Source organism: Emydura macquarii, unplaced genomic scaffold, assembly GCF_026122565.2.
Source record: "Emydura macquarii macquarii isolate MOO-44397 ecotype Brisbane River unplaced genomic scaffold, CSIRO-AGI_Emac_v2 contig_561, whole genome shotgun sequence".
Lineage (NCBI taxonomy): Eukaryota > Metazoa > Chordata > Testudines > Chelidae > Emydura > Emydura macquarii.
In genome coordinates, this window is record NW_027130698.1 from 649,271 (window position 1) to 667,500 (window position 18,230).

General features: G+C 35.8%; 1 protein-coding gene across 3 annotated transcripts in view; it reads left to right on the forward strand.

Annotated features, from left to right (window-relative positions):
• URI1 (URI1 prefoldin like chaperone) overlaps positions 1 to 18,230 on the forward strand; it is a 50,608-nt gene that overhangs the window by 17,317 nt on the left and 15,061 nt on the right. For 2 of the 3 annotated variants that reach the window (XM_067540009.1, XM_067540007.1), the window contains exons 3-4: positions 2,923 to 3,001; positions 5,526 to 5,661. In XM_067540009.1, coding sequence (XP_067396110.1) covers positions 2,923 to 3,001; positions 5,526 to 5,661 — 215 coding nt within the window. Of the gene's footprint in view, positions 1 to 2,922; positions 3,002 to 5,525; positions 5,662 to 6,181; positions 6,240 to 18,230 lie in introns of those variants that run through there. The other variant, XM_067540008.1, reaches the window with a different exon arrangement.

An 18,230-nucleotide genomic window follows, 5' to 3' on the forward strand; every position in this document is an offset into this window, starting at 1 on the left:
AGTGTGTAAGTGACTTTGGAGCCTAAGTCCCATGGGACACAGTTCAGCATCTTAGCCCATCTTAGAATACAAAATACTGCAGATACCTTGTTGAGCGCTTGAATACTGCAGTGTGATAAAGTTTGGTGTTCCTACTAGTGAGTGCTGTAACAGTAATCTTCCAGAAACTAAATGAAACAAACAAAAAAGGGATTATAGAAACGGTCTCATGGTCCCAAAATGATCAAAGAGATTCCATTTAATTTGGGAATTAAAGAAAGTCAGTAATAGTTTGTTGTTGTTTTTTAAGGGGGTCATACTGCAATTTCTTCATCCACACTGTCAAGATATATATCTGCTTCTAGTAAACAAATGTGCAGGATGCCTACCTGAGCATCCTCAGAAAACCACCAGAATTTGTCTCTTTGGTCAACATGTTCAATTCGTCGCTATATCCATAATTCTGGCTTCCATTCCAAGATTAAATACAAAGATCACATGAGTTGCTGTACTGGGGCAGAAGTAGACAGGATTCCCTACCTTCAAATCTATGTGCTTGATAATGCATTGCACGAAGTAGCTGAGCTTTATAAAGTAGCAGTCTTTATAAAGATAATTGACCTTTAAAAAAGTCTTTTTTCCAGCACACCATTTTCAATATTCTTTCAGAAGAGGACTGGGTTTTTTTCTTTGTTTGTATTTTTACTACTAACAAACAAAACAAAATCCCTTTGGTAACCATTTCTCCATAATTCAGAGAGTTCCTGAACTTTTCCTAGTATCCGTTATTGGGATTGTTTGGCCAGTTTCACCAAGACATTTCTGTTTGCTTTTCCCCTTTCCCAACTTTATCACAATGCCCTATCTTAAAATGGACAAAATACCACCCTGTGCACCTCATTGGCATATCTTGAGTAAATTGATTTTGTGCAGGGAATCTAATAGAGTGGTGGAAGGAAGGAACCCAGACAACTTGGAAATTGGGTGCAGAGCAGCTGTCAACCATTTCATTATCATGACTAAGGGTAGTGGTAATGGCTGGGACCCTTGCATACCCTCTGTAGGGACCCTCTTCATGTGGATCCATGTTATGCCTGATCTACTGACTGCTACCCTACTATTCTATGCCACCAGCTGCCCAGGTTGCTGCAGAGAGTACCAACATGGTCAGCGCTCCAGGGCAAGCAGGGTCCCCCTGCGTGGCTTCTCCACAGACTTTATCCCCTTCATCTACCCAGGCAAACCAGAGCAGTTCCTTTACATTCAAGGCCTACCATGTCTCGTGAGGTATATTCGTATGGAGCTAGGTTTAAGGCAGATGCTAACCTCCAGTACAACATTAAATCATAATTATTCCTGGGGAACTTGGTCAATGGAAAAAAATCCTTAGTTTTATAATTGCACATTATGCAATGAAATTTATGATCTCCTGTCGTAAGCAACCGGCTTGAAGTTATCTCAGATTTGCACTTTTTAGTTTTGTTTGATATTTAGTCCAAAACTTAAAGTAGGCTACTGACATTTGTGGATTTTTTAGTAGTTCCTTAATACATTTCACTGTATTTGGAGGCTGTCTTTTGAGTAAAATACCTTAATGGTACAATTATTGTGGCCTTCATCAACAAGTAGGGGATGCACATGGAGCAATAAGATATCCAAAGTGGCATAGAAGGTTCTTTCTGTCAAAGACCTTTCAGGTTTATTTCATGTGGCAAAAAGACTAAATACAAGAACCATTAGAGAAATCATTTGGGGCATATTATCCATAATCTAGACTTCTGTTTTTTACTGAGATATTCTGACTATAAATTTGAGTGTGGCTTTTCAGAACAATTACAAATGGACAGAATTCTCATGGCTGAGAGACTATTCTTAGTTGAATCACATTGGTTTACAGCTTTTGAGTTTAGAGGAATGTTTTTCTGTATCTCTTCCCCTACTGGTGCATGGTAGTGTGAACTCAACCTTGATAGGCGCTATTGGACATGCGACTTATCAGTAGGAAACAATTTCAAACATACTCCCCCAAAATATATTTCCTTTTGCAATGTAAATTACTGAGATCCCTTCTGACACAGACTTCCTTACTGCACTTGCCCATAAACATCTTTGCTGTTTAAGCTGGAGAACTTATTGTCTTACTTGAGACACTCCCAGAGTTTTGACTTTTAGCACAAATTTGTTCATGAATTGCTATGTAGTAGAAAGATGTATTAACAATGCTTATCCAAGTTGATGGGAAAAGGTGTGTACTACAATTCTGAGCAATACATAAAATGGGAAAGAACATTTATATGCAGGATGTTCTAAAATGCCCAAAAGAAGAGTAGAGCAATATGTAAACCTGCAACAACTGAGCATTAGTAATTTTGTCTTGGTCAGGAGAACGAGAGTAATGTTTCACATCTACACTGCTTGTTGATAGGTCAAGAAATTACAATATCCCTGAGGTCAAATTGTCATTTTTCAGGAATGTTGACTGTCCATGGAGACGGAAAATTCAGCCAAAAATGAGATTTAACTTTAAAGAGTATTGTCCCTTTTTGTAGCCCACATTCACAATATCGATAATTATAGCAAATAAGGTTCTGAAGATTTTGCCTCTTCTAAAATAGAAGCTGAAATTCCAATTTGTCTTTTAAATTATGATGGTGGTTTAATTGTTGAACCCGAACAGTATGCTGTGAGATCTACAAAAAACCCAGGAAAGCACTGTTTTCTCCTCAAAGGAACTTGCAGTTAAAAAAATGAGCTTCCAATCTGAAATCTGGGCCATCACAAAAGAGTTTTTAAATAAATTGTTAAAAAACTTCCATAAAATGTATACATTTGTGAATAAAAATGTTTGCTCTCCTGTATCTTTCCATGGAGTATATCAGCAGAAAACCGTTTACTGTTTTACTATTTTTAGAAATAATTGAATTGACTTGAATTTGTCAACAGGAAGAAGGTGGAGAATGATTATGAGGCTCTTCAAGAACGTCTCAATACGTTGCCTGATAAACTGTTTTATGATATCATGGTATGTACAGTATAGTTCATTCAAAATAATGGACTAATGGTTTTAGTATCTGAGGTTACTGCTGTGGCAGTGAGGTATATTATTCAGGTTTGGTATGCAAATCTATTATACAGAAAACTGTAATTATGACTGAAATATGGTACTTAGTCATTTCCTGTTAGCCAGAGAAGAAACAGGCCATAATATTTTCTGATTCATGGAATTAAACTCTGCGACATTGATTTTTATATAAAAAGGTGGTGCTAATTTTTGTTTTAATGATCTTCACATTCACATAGTGAGCTGTTCTTGTGCTTTGAATCATTTCTAACAAAGGACTGCTTCCCAGGAGTACAACTTTAGCCTTGTTGGCTTATCCCCACCAGAATCCCCAACTTTAGCCTTGTTGGCTTACAATTTCCTTGTTTGGGGCTATTTTATGCCTAAGTCAAAATACACCTTTGAAGGGGATTGCGTTGCTCAGTGAATTGGCAGTGGGATACAGACTCATTTATCTTTAGGGCATCACTTCAGAACTACTAAATAAAATTAGTAACCATCTGCTGGTTGTTAGGTGGCATATCAGAATGTGAAATGAACAGGTAGTCTCAGTTCACTTTTATGTACATCTCACTTCCTTCTCATTGGCATCCAGGTGTCATTCTCAAAGGTTTAAGTGAGCATGAATGCTGAATTACTTTTTTCACACAGGTTTGGGGAACTGTAGAGCATTGGTGAGCTACCTTGATAAGACACCCTTACACTGCCTGTTCTGTGGATAAAGAAAAGACTGGTGTTGTCTGTTCAGCACCTTCCACCATCATTACATTTACTGGGGAAATGTGTGTGTATACAAATAAAATAAAATGTACAGACTTTTGCTATTATCCTATATTTTAGAGCAAAACACTTCAAAATCATAAGTGGTTAATTTTGTTTTAAAGTGACAGTGTCAACTCACATCTGCCATTTTAAATGTATATTAATAATCCCTGTCCTATTAGCCAGCTATCTGCCTATATCTTTAATTTTGTACACAATGCTGATTTTTGGGAGAATGTGTAGATGTTGCAAGCTGGTGTTGGGAAGACCTTTGTAATTTCAGCCTGGGAGAGTACAGCTGCAAAAGGAGAATCCTTCACAGAATCTTTCCTCAAAATCCTCCCCTACTCCTCGTCCCCCACTCTCCAATATGTGCTACAGGTGTTGCCATCTACTGGCTTTTCCTTCTGGAGAAGAGGAACTGCCATGGGAAGAAGAGAACATGTAAAGAACATGAAGAGAACAAATGCCCTGCACTGGGATAAGATGGATGAAGGGGAGTTGCTCCTGCCCTCAGGAAGTGAGGGAAAACAGTGATCCAGCAAGTATCATTGAAGTGAGGAGGAGCTGGTCCAGGTTGCAGGGTGATAACTCTTTCTCCGCTGATGGAGAGTTATTTGACTAGAAGCTGAGCTGGGCTTTAGCTGCTGGGCTTTTTCCCCTTTCACTTCTCTTCAGCTGAATCAAAGCTGACTTCTAACACCTGTGACCTTCCCTGTGTGAAGTTGAAGCCCGAATGAGAACCAGATATGGGGGATGAGGCTGGTGGGTGGGCAACTAGTACATCAGGGATAGGGTTTGTGTGAGGGAGGTTCTAATGCTTATAAGGCCTGAGTGGGGCCAGCCTAAGTGGTTATTAGGCCTGCTTGTGTGTAAAGTGGGCTGGCCTAAGGGGCAGGTGGAAGGATCCAAACATAGTGTCATGTCTAAGAAAATGGGATACACTTTAAGAAACGTCTTAAATTATATTATTTATTTGCCACTAATTATTTACTACCACTGCCAGTACTCAGAGTTTAAACAGTTTATTGCTTCCTGTTCCTATAGAGTTATTTGAGAAAGACATACATGGCTTCCCAAACATTGCATGAGGATGTTACCCTCATGCTGGTGAATGAGAAAAGGAAGTGTGTGGGTTAGTAAGCAAACTCTCCCACACTAAAGGGGTAATGGCAGGTAGCAACAAATTTAGGCTGAAGACCAGCAAATTCGATTTGGGGAAACTATTTGGAGTTTCTAAGTATTACTAATACAGCTAAATAAAACAATTGATATTTGAGTTGACAGTGTCCCTTTAAATAGTATTTTGTTATAAATCTGCACAATGTTATACTTCCTGGGAAATAAAAACATTATTTTATGTATAGAAAATATTTTACAATCGTCTAAATGAGATACAATACTTTTTACTTAAAAACCTAAATAGTAATATAGTATGACTTTTGTTTTTCTGTCAGCATCCATTAGTACTTATCAGAAGAGTTTTCTGGTTAAATATTAACCTGTTCTGTTTATTACAAGTACAAAATTAAATTCAAACTGTGGATGGGATTCAGATCTGGGAGTTTGAATGTTTATCATGATTGTCATGTACTGTAGAGTTTTGAGTCCATCTAGTCCCAGTTGAATTTTAATTTATTTGTTTGGCCAAGTGGTCATTGATGACCATCTAATTCAATTTTTAAATAGTGGTTTTTAGCTCTTTGCTTTCTGACTTTGACAGGTACCTTTTGGTCCCCTTGCCTTCATGCCAGGAAGACTTGTCCATACTAATGAGGTCACTGTTCTGCTTGGGGACAACTGGTTTTCCAAATGCTCAGCAAAGCAGGCTATTGGCCTAGTTGAGCACAGGAAAAAACGTATGTATATCTATAAACAATTATTATTTAAGAGTCAAAATTATATAGTTCAATACTAAAATTATATAAAACTGGAGGACACAATTTTTAAATATCATTTGACATTGCATTTCTTTTAAGGATATATAGGTCTGGTAGCATGATTTAAAAAATTTAGGTCGCATTTGAAGACTGAATTGTGGGTTGATGAAGGGTCTCATGAAAATCTGGTTGGGAAATAATTACCTGAATAACATGCTTCCATAAGATGTCAGGGAAGAGTGGGAAGTGTGTGTCTGTTTGTTTTTAAGCACTTACCCAGACCTTTAGGCACACTAAACTTAACAATTTTGTAACAATTTAAACTATATCAAAATCCAGTTGGTGTTTACATTAATAAGCCAACAGAAGAAGATGATCAGTCAAAGGTTGTTCAAGTATAAAGTTAAACATTTAAACACAAACAAATCAATTTTGTTAGATTCAGGTGTTTACAAACTCATAGTTTTCCATTTGTGATCACGTTGACCACCTTTTTTTCAGCTCACCCTTACATATGCTTCCTGTAAATTACAGCAATTGCTTACATGACAGCAATAGTAAGAAAATATTTATTACTTTTAACTTTGTTTAAAATACTAAATGCTTTATCCTTTTTGAAAAAAAGTGAATCACACTTTTGCTCTTCATTTTATCTGTCCCTCCATGTGTTCTGCTTGTCTTCCTCTACACATTCTTCCCTGGCACATGGTTTTCTTTTCTTTTCCTTCTCTGGACATGCTGCTCAGTTGCTTTACTCCATTCTCCACTTCCATTGGGGCCAAGCAGATCAAGCACCATTGTATGCTCTTGTTTCTTTCCTCCTTTTATGTAGCAGGAGCCCCTAGTAATGGCAACTAGACTGGCAGTTTGTCATTGTTTCCAGCTAGTTTTACTTGTCACCAGACTTGTGGCTTTGAAGAGCCTGGAAAGAGCCTGGAAAGGGGAGAGCCAGCTATGTGATCAGCCAAATTTCTGGACCACCAGCAAGCATTCTTCACAGCACAGTTCAGCTTTAGTTTAACTTGCTGTGTTAGAATATAAGCCTAAAATATCATTGTAGATGTCCAGGAAGGAAAAAAAGTACTCTTTAATTTAAAATTGGCACTTTTTTGCTATGGGATCCTAATATATTTTTCAGATTAGCATTTGAGGATTTTTTATATATATATATATATATATATATATATATATATATATCCATTTTACTTCAGAAAGTTTTTTAATCTGTTTCATGTCAGAATGCCTTTTCACTACTACTTTACCCTGGTTTGCTATCCATGTTGCTCCCAGTAATGGAAAACCTCAGAGATTCTTCCTCTTTGTGATTTATTTTATGTTTACAAATAGTAGGCATGCATATATGAGAAATAACTTAATTATAAGGAGTAAATTTCTTGCTGTCTTATTTTTTAAATATTTTTTCTTTATGAAATGTTTTAACAGAAATGTAATTTGTATTTCATCTGTTTTATTTCTTTATCCTGTTCTCTGAGTACCATTTAGCAATAGTTTTCACATATTAGTGAACGTTTCCTCCTTGTTCACCATAACCTATGTTTCTTAATATGACTTCTCTTAGATCTGAGATCCATTTTTCTTTTCTGTTGTGTCTTACCAGTATTGCAGGATAGTTTTTGTTGCCACTGAACTTAGTGAAACTCATTTGACCTTTGCATAATAAATGTCTGATAACAGAGTACTCTGCCAGAACACATGCAGTAGTAGATGTGAGACTATTATTTTTTTATGATCCTTTAAATTTCATTGGAATATGAACTCAGAAATTTTTACTTCTTTTGAAGCAAAATAGTGAAGGATATCTAGAGATAAGGCCTCCCATTCTGACAATGTCTCGAATATCACTTTTTGTCTGTGTGATGGCTGCCAGTCGGAGGCTACAAAACACGGATATTAACTAAAAACTTTCATTTCAAATATTATTTACAGTTTCTGTGTAAGAATCTTATTAACATGCATGACTTAGAAAAATAGGTGTTCTTTTCAGCTGATATAATTCTCACCCATGAAAATTAAACACATGCACATAGACTTATGAAATTCTTTCAACTGTTTTCCAGAAAGATGAGGCAACTAAAAATAGAATTGTGAATCATTTTTCCTGTTTTTGCTCTTCTCATTTTTTAAAAAAAAAGGTATCTTATAATACATAAAATAATTGTAGCCCTTTGGTATAAAGTGTGAACTAACCACTTGTGACACTTATGAACATGAAATAGTGTTACTTCATAAAATATTTTGTAAAACTTGCTTTACATATTGCAGTGCAGTTGTTTTAATAGGCAAGGTCTCATTGATTTCAATGGGATTTTTGTATATTATAGTGGCGTCATAATTTAAAATGTGATAAACATTGGCATTATCATTATATTGGCTCATTGTTGAATTCCAGTGCCCATTTTTTGTTCTGAACATAACATTTATCAGGACTAGCTCCATCTCCATGGGAAAAGAGGAAAAGCTGTTTCAAGGGGTCAGACTCTAGGAGTCTCAAAAGTGGTGGGCAGCAGCAGTAAAAGTCCTAATTTAATAAAGCATGTGCTTAAGGCTAGCACATGCTTGAAGTGCTTTGCTGAGTTAGAATTAAGGTCAAAAGGGCAACAGTGTAGGAGAGACTCAAGCTGAAATCACTTCCGGTGATAAAAATGTGGGGATTTCTATTGATGATTCTTTTCTTCTAGGACTTATTCTTTATATAATTGACAGTCTCATACTCTTACTAAACAAGGAGACCAACCCTGTGCTTTCATAATTTTACCATATTTTATTTCCCAACACTAGGATTTTTTGTAGAATTTGGAATTTTAAAATTGAAAGATAACTTGTATTGTCAAAAATTCTATATATTTTCTCACATAGGCAGTATAAAAAGAGGATGCCAGATATATCAAATGATACTGGCAGAATAGGGTAGAGCCATTTACGTTATGGGTAAAAGTGGGAGTTTTTACTGTTTGTAAAAGTTATAACAATACTTATAAATTAAATCATTCCTTTTTCTCTTTAGTATTAGCCTTCAAACTAGTTCTTTAAAAGGGATTGTTGGAAAAAATGTACTGCTCTTGTAGGCTCATCGTTTGTCTCTCTCAAACATAGAAATGCCCAGATACAACAGAAGAATTTATCAGTTGAAATTTATTTAATTTAAATCGCTAATTAAAGGATGACTGGTACTGTGTTTTAAATTAAATGGTTTTAACTGAGATAACTTTTAGAAAAATACTAATTTCAGTGCATGAATTTTGTTGTTGTTTAACTTTTGAGTTATATCCTGAGCTATTCACTAGTCTGATGGGTTGAAACAGATTTCAACTGGTATAACTTAGGACAATTACTGTTGTCAAATGTTACTCTTTTCATAAAATATTGATCACGTCTCCCTGTATAGCATTTATGTGGATTGCAATAAATCTCTCATTTACTATACAATTTTATGACATCCATAGATATTCAGATAGTTACAGAACTCTGTCAAAGTTAAAACTAGATCTAGAAAAGTTTGTAGAATAGACGAGTGTATTTTAAAATTATTTTTTAAATTAAAATTAGTGTATAAAAACTAATAAAATAGGTAATGGTAACCACCTTGCACACCCACTCATGTATATAAATGAGAAGAAAAAAATGAAGTAGATTAAAGACACACATACACCAAATTCCATTATAATAAAAGAAATTAGCTTTTTAAGTATGTCACAGTTTAGCACAACAATAATGCAATAGTAGTTTTTTGTCTTACAATTATCTTGCTTAAGGTACTTCATAATATTTCTGTTCTCCTCAAGGCATGTCTGTATTGTCTCAGAATTCAAAGAGGGAATAAAGATTCCTTTTTGTGAATATGGGATTATACCCTTTACATGTTTGTGATGATATAAATTAATTTCCTCTCTATATCAGTAAATCGCATTAATTTCTTAAAATGGGGAATTTTTCATTACAATAGTCCCTGTGATAGTTACTATAGAAAGAAATTAAATAGTTTTTCTTGTAAATATTTGTGGATTAATTCAGTGTGTTTGATAGTCCCAAGTGTCTGAATACTTTAAAAGATGGGAAATTAAATCACAAACACCCTCCCTCCAAAAACACCCTCATGTACTCAAAAAACCAGCAGCCTAGGAGTGGTTTTATTGTGTTAAAATCTGTTGAATGAAAAAATAAAAATCTACGTAAAGAACTCTTGAACTGCTTAGTAATTGTACTTCCAGTATGTGTAAGAATACCCTTGCAATGTGATGCTGCAAATGAATTCATGAAATGAAAATACTGATTACATTAACATACAGTATTGTGATACTGCAATTTACAATTGGGTACTATGTAACCTCTAATACAAATATTTGTGTCAATCAAAATTGACCGATGTCTTAGATTACTGTTTTATACAGTGTTTTTCAAAAATCATTGTTTGTAATGAGATAAAACCAGGCAGATAAGATAAAAGGCTGAATTTGTTCATTATCAGTGCTGCAAGAGAGAGAAATATTGCTTCCGATAGATAAATAAATAAAATAAAAACTTTCCACTTTCTATACAAGAATAAGGAGGATCTTCAGAGGTTTGAAACCCCTTTATTGTTTGATTTGGGGTATTTGAAAGCACAGTCTATAAAACAAATCAGTTTACAGTTGACATTTTCTTGCCCACTGTTTTTTTTGGGAAAGGCGCATGAGAAGGTAGGTAATGTCATGGAAGAAATCTGTTCTTTGCTTTTCTTTATTAGCATAACAGTATTGGTGTCTTACTTTTAACTGTTAGTTTGTGTGTCTGTCTATTTGTTTAGACCCTCCCATGCACTGCAGAATTACAGAATACTCTGTTGTTATAGTATTGAACATTTTTTTTACCTGCTACTTTTTAAAAAAGATTTTCACCTGTTTATTTGATGACCTCAATCGCTTCCTCATCTATCCTTGTTATATAAGGAATTTATTCTGTGAGATCTTAAGGGCCCTAAATTAGCTCAGCAACTCCAGGAAGCATTCAGTTTCTCACTGGATTATTGCCTAAGCATTTTAACCAGTGTAAAGAGGAAGGTAAGGAGGAAAAGTTCTTTCCAATCAGTGTTTGATAAATTCAGATTTTCCAAATGTCAGTTTCTGTAATTCTTGCTAAATTAGTGAGGGGGTTGTCTAAGGAGTTGTTTACACATAGTTTTTTGTACCAATTTGACCCTATTAGTTTAGAAATTAGTATAGTTAAACTGTTGCATCTCCTTAGTGTGGATGTAATTATACTAATAGGTGGGCCTAAAAGGCAAATCTTGTAGTCCTTACTCAGTTCTCATATAGACAAAAGTAAAGCCAGTTTTGACTGAGGATTAGTGATATGGGTTAGCCCAAGAAAATAATGATTAGAAAAGAAGTTGTTTTGAAAAGCTAGACAAATCTACCACATAAACAAGTATTTGAAAAATTACTCATCTTAAAGATTTATCGGAATTGCTCAGATGAGGAGGAAATTTATCAATAACATAAAGGGTTTAAACCCAAATATATCAAAAGGAATGTATATTCTGTTTTTGAATCTTGAAACAATACAACCCTAAAAAATACCTGGTAGAATAGAGGAGAGTTTTGAAAGCTATCTAGCAGATAGTTTTTCAAAGCTACAGATGTCATTTATTCTCAGTGACCAATGATAGTCTGTTGAATAAATGCTGGTTTTAATATTTTGCAAATATAACAACAAAAACTTATTTATAAACCACTTAAGGTTTCTTAAGTGCCAAATCCACCCACACAAACCTTTAAAAGAAAGGAAGTAACAAGTTAAAGGAACCTTGTTTATTGTGCTTTAACACCCACTCTTCACATTTACAGTTTTTTGGAGTTTCTTCCATCTACAACGTATTAAGAAATACAATACACGTCAGATTGCAAAAAATCCCCCAAACTTAACTTCAACCTCAGTAATGTTAGCATGTATTTACTGTATATGTTCCTCAGTAATGTTAGCATGTAGTTATTGTGTCCGTAATATGTGTGCACTGATTAAGTATTATTTGTTCAAGTGGTAAGTCACATTAACTGTGATGAAGGGATTTAAATGTTAAATAACAGTTGTACAGGAAGTTATTCACTGTTTACACTAAGTATATGTCCAAACTGATATCTCAAGAAGAGACTCATGGCTGACTTTTTAAAATTTTCCTTCAGAATTAAGCAAATGTATCTAAGTCTATTTGTAGAAGGGTTTTGTGTAGTCACAAAGATCACCAAGAGATTAACTTGAAAAAAGCAAGGCAGACCAGTTAACATAGCTCCAATCCATTTCTGCTCTCTCCCTTTTCACATAGTATAACCTTTCAAAGTAGATCAACCTGTACTCTCTGTTCTTGTCTCCCACAGCCATTTAAATTCCAAAGTAGCAGACAGAATCCAGTAGTAACGAAAATAATGTTTATGGGCCCCCAAATATTTATAGACAATACTCCCAGGATATTAACATTAAACACAGATAATTCCAATTTGTATCCAGCCAAGTTAATTAACCCGTTGAAACCAAAATGCACAGACAAGAATTTATGCCTGTTTGGCATTAGTATGTTGTCATGTTTTGTAAAACCTGGCTTCAGAGGGTTTTATTTCAACGTGATAAAATGTATTCTCCTGCTAAATTATACTTCCCCCACCCCCGCATAAATCAGAGTTGGTAAGATAAACACAGGAAGTGTCTTTAAAATGGCACTTCATACCGTAATTGTAGGCTTGGAGAAGAGTTAGATGTTTATTGGTAAATCTTGATTTCACCATATACGAACAAACTGAAGAAAATACATTTCCATCGATAATAATCAAAATTTACAAATAGGCCAAGTAAGAAAATTGCTGCTTGAAAAGTATTAGTTTGATGTATGGATCTTTATTTTGTATATTTTGACATATGATATTGACAATTTGTGTTTTAATGGTTATAAAACTTTTAACTTTTTTAATCTCAGTGTTTATTCTCATTAAAGAATTATTGTCTGACTCCCACCTTAATTTCCTGTAGCTATGAAAATTTAAATCAATCGAATTGGAAAAAAAGCTTAAAAAACATTGATTTTATCCGTCAAAATTATAAACCAATAAAAATGGAATTCTGCCAAGCCTTAACTGTAAGCTAGGCCAGCCAAGGAATTTGTACTCAAAAAGTCCCTTCAAACTGATAGGATGGCTAAAGTGTGATTTGTCAGCGGAGGATAAGATACCCCGAGGGTATGGCCCACTTTAAGTTCATTTTATTGAAATGCGGCCTGCCATTGGAAGTTAGTTTGACACCCCTGACTTAAACTGTCTGTTCGTCATCTGTAAAATAGGAAAGAGTAATACTTGTCAATGGGGTATTGTGTGGATTATTTAATGGTTGTACAGTATTTTAAAATTTAAAGCACTATATAAGTGCTAAGTATTACTACATAACAGAATGAACAATTGCACACTCTTCTGGCCACAGAAAGTAAAATTAAAACCTGGTTTTCAAGGAAAAAAAAGGTAATCTAGATGAATATATTGGTCAATATTTAGACCACCACATTTAACATGAATGTAAAATAAAAGCCTGAAGAAAATTGGTCTCAAGGTAGAAGTTTATGTATATTGGGACTACTTTCAGGAACTGAAAACATAGATGGGAACGTTTTGTACAGAAGCTATTGCTCACTTTCTTCTTTGGAGGGTTTCTTATATATTGAAAAAGCTACAGAATGTGGTGATAGGAATAAGCTAAAGAGCTAAAATAATGGATGTGAGAGGTGATTGTTGCAATGTCTGACACTGAGGAACATGAAACTTTTTGAAGGAGTTGCTTTTAACTAGACTTAGAATATTTTGGAGGAATAATTCTTCAGCCAGATGTGTGCTATAGAAAGAACAAATGTGAATCAGTCAACAGAGGAGGACGAAAAGAGTTGATTGGTTTGACTAAGATAATGAAAATATTGATATGATTGGTCTTCATTTACTTTAAAAGACTAATATGTTTGAAGTAAACATGAAAAATATTTCCTAGTTTGATATTTGTGCTATAGGTACAAATTTGAAAGAAAAACGTAGTTTTCCTGTGAGTAGCTTTTGTAAGGGTGACATAATGGACCCTTCATAAACTCTGTACCATAAATAATTTTATTTTCAAATAACTTTTTAATATAGTATGTTGTTAATTTCACAAACAAACAAAGTGGACACGTAAGTGAAGTTTTGTGAAGTAAATTAGTTTACCAATGTTGATAATCATCGTGCCTCAGTCTTTCCATTTCCTATATAATTTGAACCAGTTGGCAGGCACAATTTCTCTTCTACTGACCCCATTTATTATTGTTGTTTGTTTTTTGTATTACTGTAGCGCTTAGGAGCCATAGTCCAGGACCATTGTACTAGGTACAATGCAAGTATAGAACTGAAAGATCCCTGCCCCAAACAGCTTACTGTCTAAATATAAGACAAGACAACAGTTGAATTCAGACAGATACGAGCGTATAAGGAATCAGTGAAACAGGACTGGCTAGTATGGTAGGCAGCACTGTCAGCACACTGACAGCATAACCATAGTCGAGTTTTTTGTAGGAATCATGGCAGAAGAGAGTTTGAAGAAAGGATTTGAAGGAGGATAAAGAGGTAGCTTTGTGAATGTTTACACGGGGCTTCTGCCAAGCGTGAGGGGCAGCAGGGGAGAGAGCATGATAAGGGTTATTTGAAAATTTAACACAAGTAATGGAGGCTGTTGTTACGGGCTGACCCTAAGTGCAAGTCAATGCTTTGATAGCGAATGAGAGATTATAAGTATGGTGGGGAAAGTGAAGCCAAGCAGCTTATTATGTTTGGTGTAATAGAGAAGGGGGATCCAGTAGAGGAATTCAAAAAGTGGGGGTGATCTGGTCAAAGGGGGGAATGAGCTAGCAATACAGTCTTTGCAGCCGTATTCTGAATGGATATGAGCAGGGCAAATTACATTACATTTGTCAAGGCCAGTAAAAGGGTATTGCAGAAATTGAGAAGTGAGATGAAACCCTTGACAGAATTTTAGCTGCATGGATGGATATGAAAGCCCGTATTTTAGAGAAAGAGAGAAAATCTTCAAGATTTAGAAGAAGCGTGCAAGTGAAGACAGAAAGAGAGATCTGAGTCGAAGATGACATCCAGGATCTGAGTGACAGGCAGGGTGGTGATGTTGTCCACAGTCATTGAGGAAGAAGATGGCATTGAGGGAGGGCTTGAAAGGAAAAATTAAGAATTTTATTTTAGCCATGTTGAACTTGACCTGACAGCTAAACAACCACATGAAGATATCAGAGAGAGGCTGAGATTTTAGTATGGAAAAAAGTGGACAGGTCTCTGATTCTTCAGCATAGAGATAATTGAATTTGTTTGTGGATGAAATTACCCAGAAATAAGGTATAGTGGGAGAAGAGAAGGGGACTAAGAAGACAGCCTTGTGGAAACCCTCAGACAATTGGATGGGAGGTGAGGAGGAGCCTCTGGAGGGCATTCTGAAGAAGTGATTAGAGAAGTGGGACAAGAGCCAGGAGAGGACAGAGTCACGAAAGCCAAGGGAAAACAAGAATGCTTTGTCCCTCTCCTGTGATTTGCTAAGTAATTTTTATTTTGAAAGCTCAACTTCCAACTCTTTGTCTCTGTAAGTTATGATTGCTTCATCCTGTAAACATTTGTCATTATTAATATTAATTTATACAGCATCATAATTTTGCCTGGTGCTGTAGTGATTGAGAGGCATGGCCCTTAACCCCAAAGAATTTTCATAATAATGACACCAGTCCTTAAGTAGTTACAGTTGCATACCTTCATCAAGAATAAGTATGAGAGTAACTATATGCACATTTTAAACACTTTTCAGGTTCGGTCTCTGAACTAGAGCAACCTTTTTCTTTCTGAGGCCCCTCAACACGTTATAAAAAATCCAAGAACCACCTATGCCACAACAACTGTTTTTCTGCATATCCAGTAGATTAAAAGCCAGGACCGTCATTAGGGTGTAGCAAGCAGGGCAGTTGCCTGGGGCTCCACACCACAGGGGGCCCCACGAAGCTAAGTTTCTTGGGCCCCGGGAGGTGGGGCTCAGGCTTCGGCTTTCTGCCCTGGGCTCCAGTGGGTCTAACACTGGCCCTGCTCTCTTGTTTATTTTGACAGACCCCCCCCTGAAACTTGCTCACAGCCTCCGACGGGGCCCTGGACTCCTGGTTAAGAACCGTTGTAGTGGAGAAATATACAATAGACTAGTAAAGATAACTGACAAAGGAAAATACAAGGAGAAGAATGAGAAGAGATTAAATGAATAAAGTGAGTTAAGTTGTGAGAAAATTTTATTTTTTTCTGATATTTTGAAATGGAGAGTGAAGTAGAGCAAGAAAGGAAGAGTAAAAATCATAGAAGTCAACAGTGGAAAGGTAGGCAAAAGAAGTAGGTTTTGAGTATGAATTTGAGGAAGAGAAGTGAAAGTGCTTAGCATGCTAAAGAAGAGATGGATTTATCATTTTAGGTATTAGAACATCATGAAAAGAGACCCAAAGGTTAAAGTTTGAGGAGACAAAGGAAGAAACAAAACGAGAAAAGTTGCAGAGAGGAAGATGAGTGAGTTAAGTAGCAAGGGAGAGAGCATGAAATAGAGGGATAAGATGTGGGCGGATCTGGTTAAAAAACCCAAAAAGTGATGATGATGAATTTGAATTTTGTGTGTAAAAAGACAGTGGGACAATGAAGGGCTTGAAGAGGGGGATGACACAGTGAAAAATAGATTAATAAGGATTTTGCATAGACTGATGAGGGGAGAGTTCCACGAGCTAATGAAAGTTATGTCTTCCATATTGAAAAGCCTCCATTATTTCAATAGAAGGTAGCTATTGTGTGAGGTCATGGTCACAGAAGGAAAGATTATCTCTTAGATAGGTATGGGCAAATCCCATGGAGATTTTTGAATATCAGGACAGCTACCTTGAGCTGCACTTTGTGTTGAGTGGGGAGCCAGTGGAAGAGCAAAGCAGTGTGGTTCATAGTGAGCGTTGCTTAGTAGATGGGTTGGGGCATTTTGTGCAGTTGGAACTTGAGTAGGGGCTTCACTGGTAAATAAAAATTGGAGTAGCCAAACCTGGATTGGTGTGATCAGATCTGTGGTATCTAATTTTCTGATCAGTTGCCGTAAGCAGAGATAAGTGGATGTTTTTACTTCCATAGCTATGTGGTTATCAATAGAAAGGAACATCTAGTGGTTGGTGTGCTCACTTGGGATTTGGGACCAGGTTCATTTTGCTGTGCTAAAGACTTCTTCTGTGATGTTGGCCACATCACATATTCTCCCTTTGCCTTAGTTTTTTAGCTGTAAAGTGGGGATAATAATACTTCCCTTCCTCCTGGGGTGTTGTGAGGATAAATACATTAAAGACTGTGAGGCATTCATACTACTGTAATAGAGGCCATGTAAATACCTTAGAGAGACAGATGGAAATAACAATGACATACTCAACCTTCTGGGTTTGAGTGGAGGCAGTCTGGATTTACAAAGTAGGGTTTTTCAGGGTGTGTGACTTTGCTGTTCCCTTGGCAGAAAAGTAGGATCTCTTTGTTTCCTTCACAACACTGAAGACATCTTATACTTGTCTTGCTTTTTATTAATGGTTCCAAAAAAGAATTTTAAAACAGAAAATCAGCTTATTTTTCCACAAAAGCTTGCAGCTCCTTCAGGATATATAGGACTAACAGGTGAAAGATCTTATAGAACCTCTGTTTTTATGTAATAAAACTTTCCTTCTGAAAATTTGCATTTGTAGTAGTTTTGAGATGAACAAAGTGCAAGTCTATTAATGTTATTAGTAAAAGGCTTTAATTGGGCCTCTCTCTTAGTCTTAGTAAGGTTGTTTCTTTTTTCAGCCAGTTATTACCTTTCTCCTTTGCAAATTTTTGTTTTGATGAAAATTTTGAGCAAAAGTGAAGCTTCAGTTTCTAATATTTTCTAAATTGCAGTTGAAAGGTATCGTTATTTAGTTGACATAAAGTGATATAGGACATAGTACTTCAAATGAACTAGTGTCCAAACTCCATGTAGTTCTTTAAACAGATTTGCAAAAGTTCCATGAAAATGCTGTAGCCCAGGCAAAAACCTACTTGCCAGCCTTTTACCATCTGAATGAATTATAAAGCACTAATGATATTCTACTTGTCCATCAAATCAAAAATGCTTCACCTGAGCATGTGGATGAGTAGAGTTTGCAAGTCTCTTTTAAATGCACTTCAGCTGGCAGACTTAGTCTGATCTCATTAAAGGGACTGTGTTCCTGGAGCCTCCTTTAATTTAAGAAAACTATTACCCAAAAAGCTCTTTCCAGTTTCTCTTGCTAAACAAAAGTCAACTTTTTAGGTTGAACTGTGTAGATTATTTTAAACATTTGTCAAACAGCTTCCTTGTTTCCCTGATTAACATTTATGGAATGTTGCAGGTAACTCTAAGGATAAGTTTTGTGCCAGTTGTTAGTATGTAAGATAATATGTATAGTTCCCCTGTAGAAGTTGTTCAGATGCAGGTAGGACACAAGA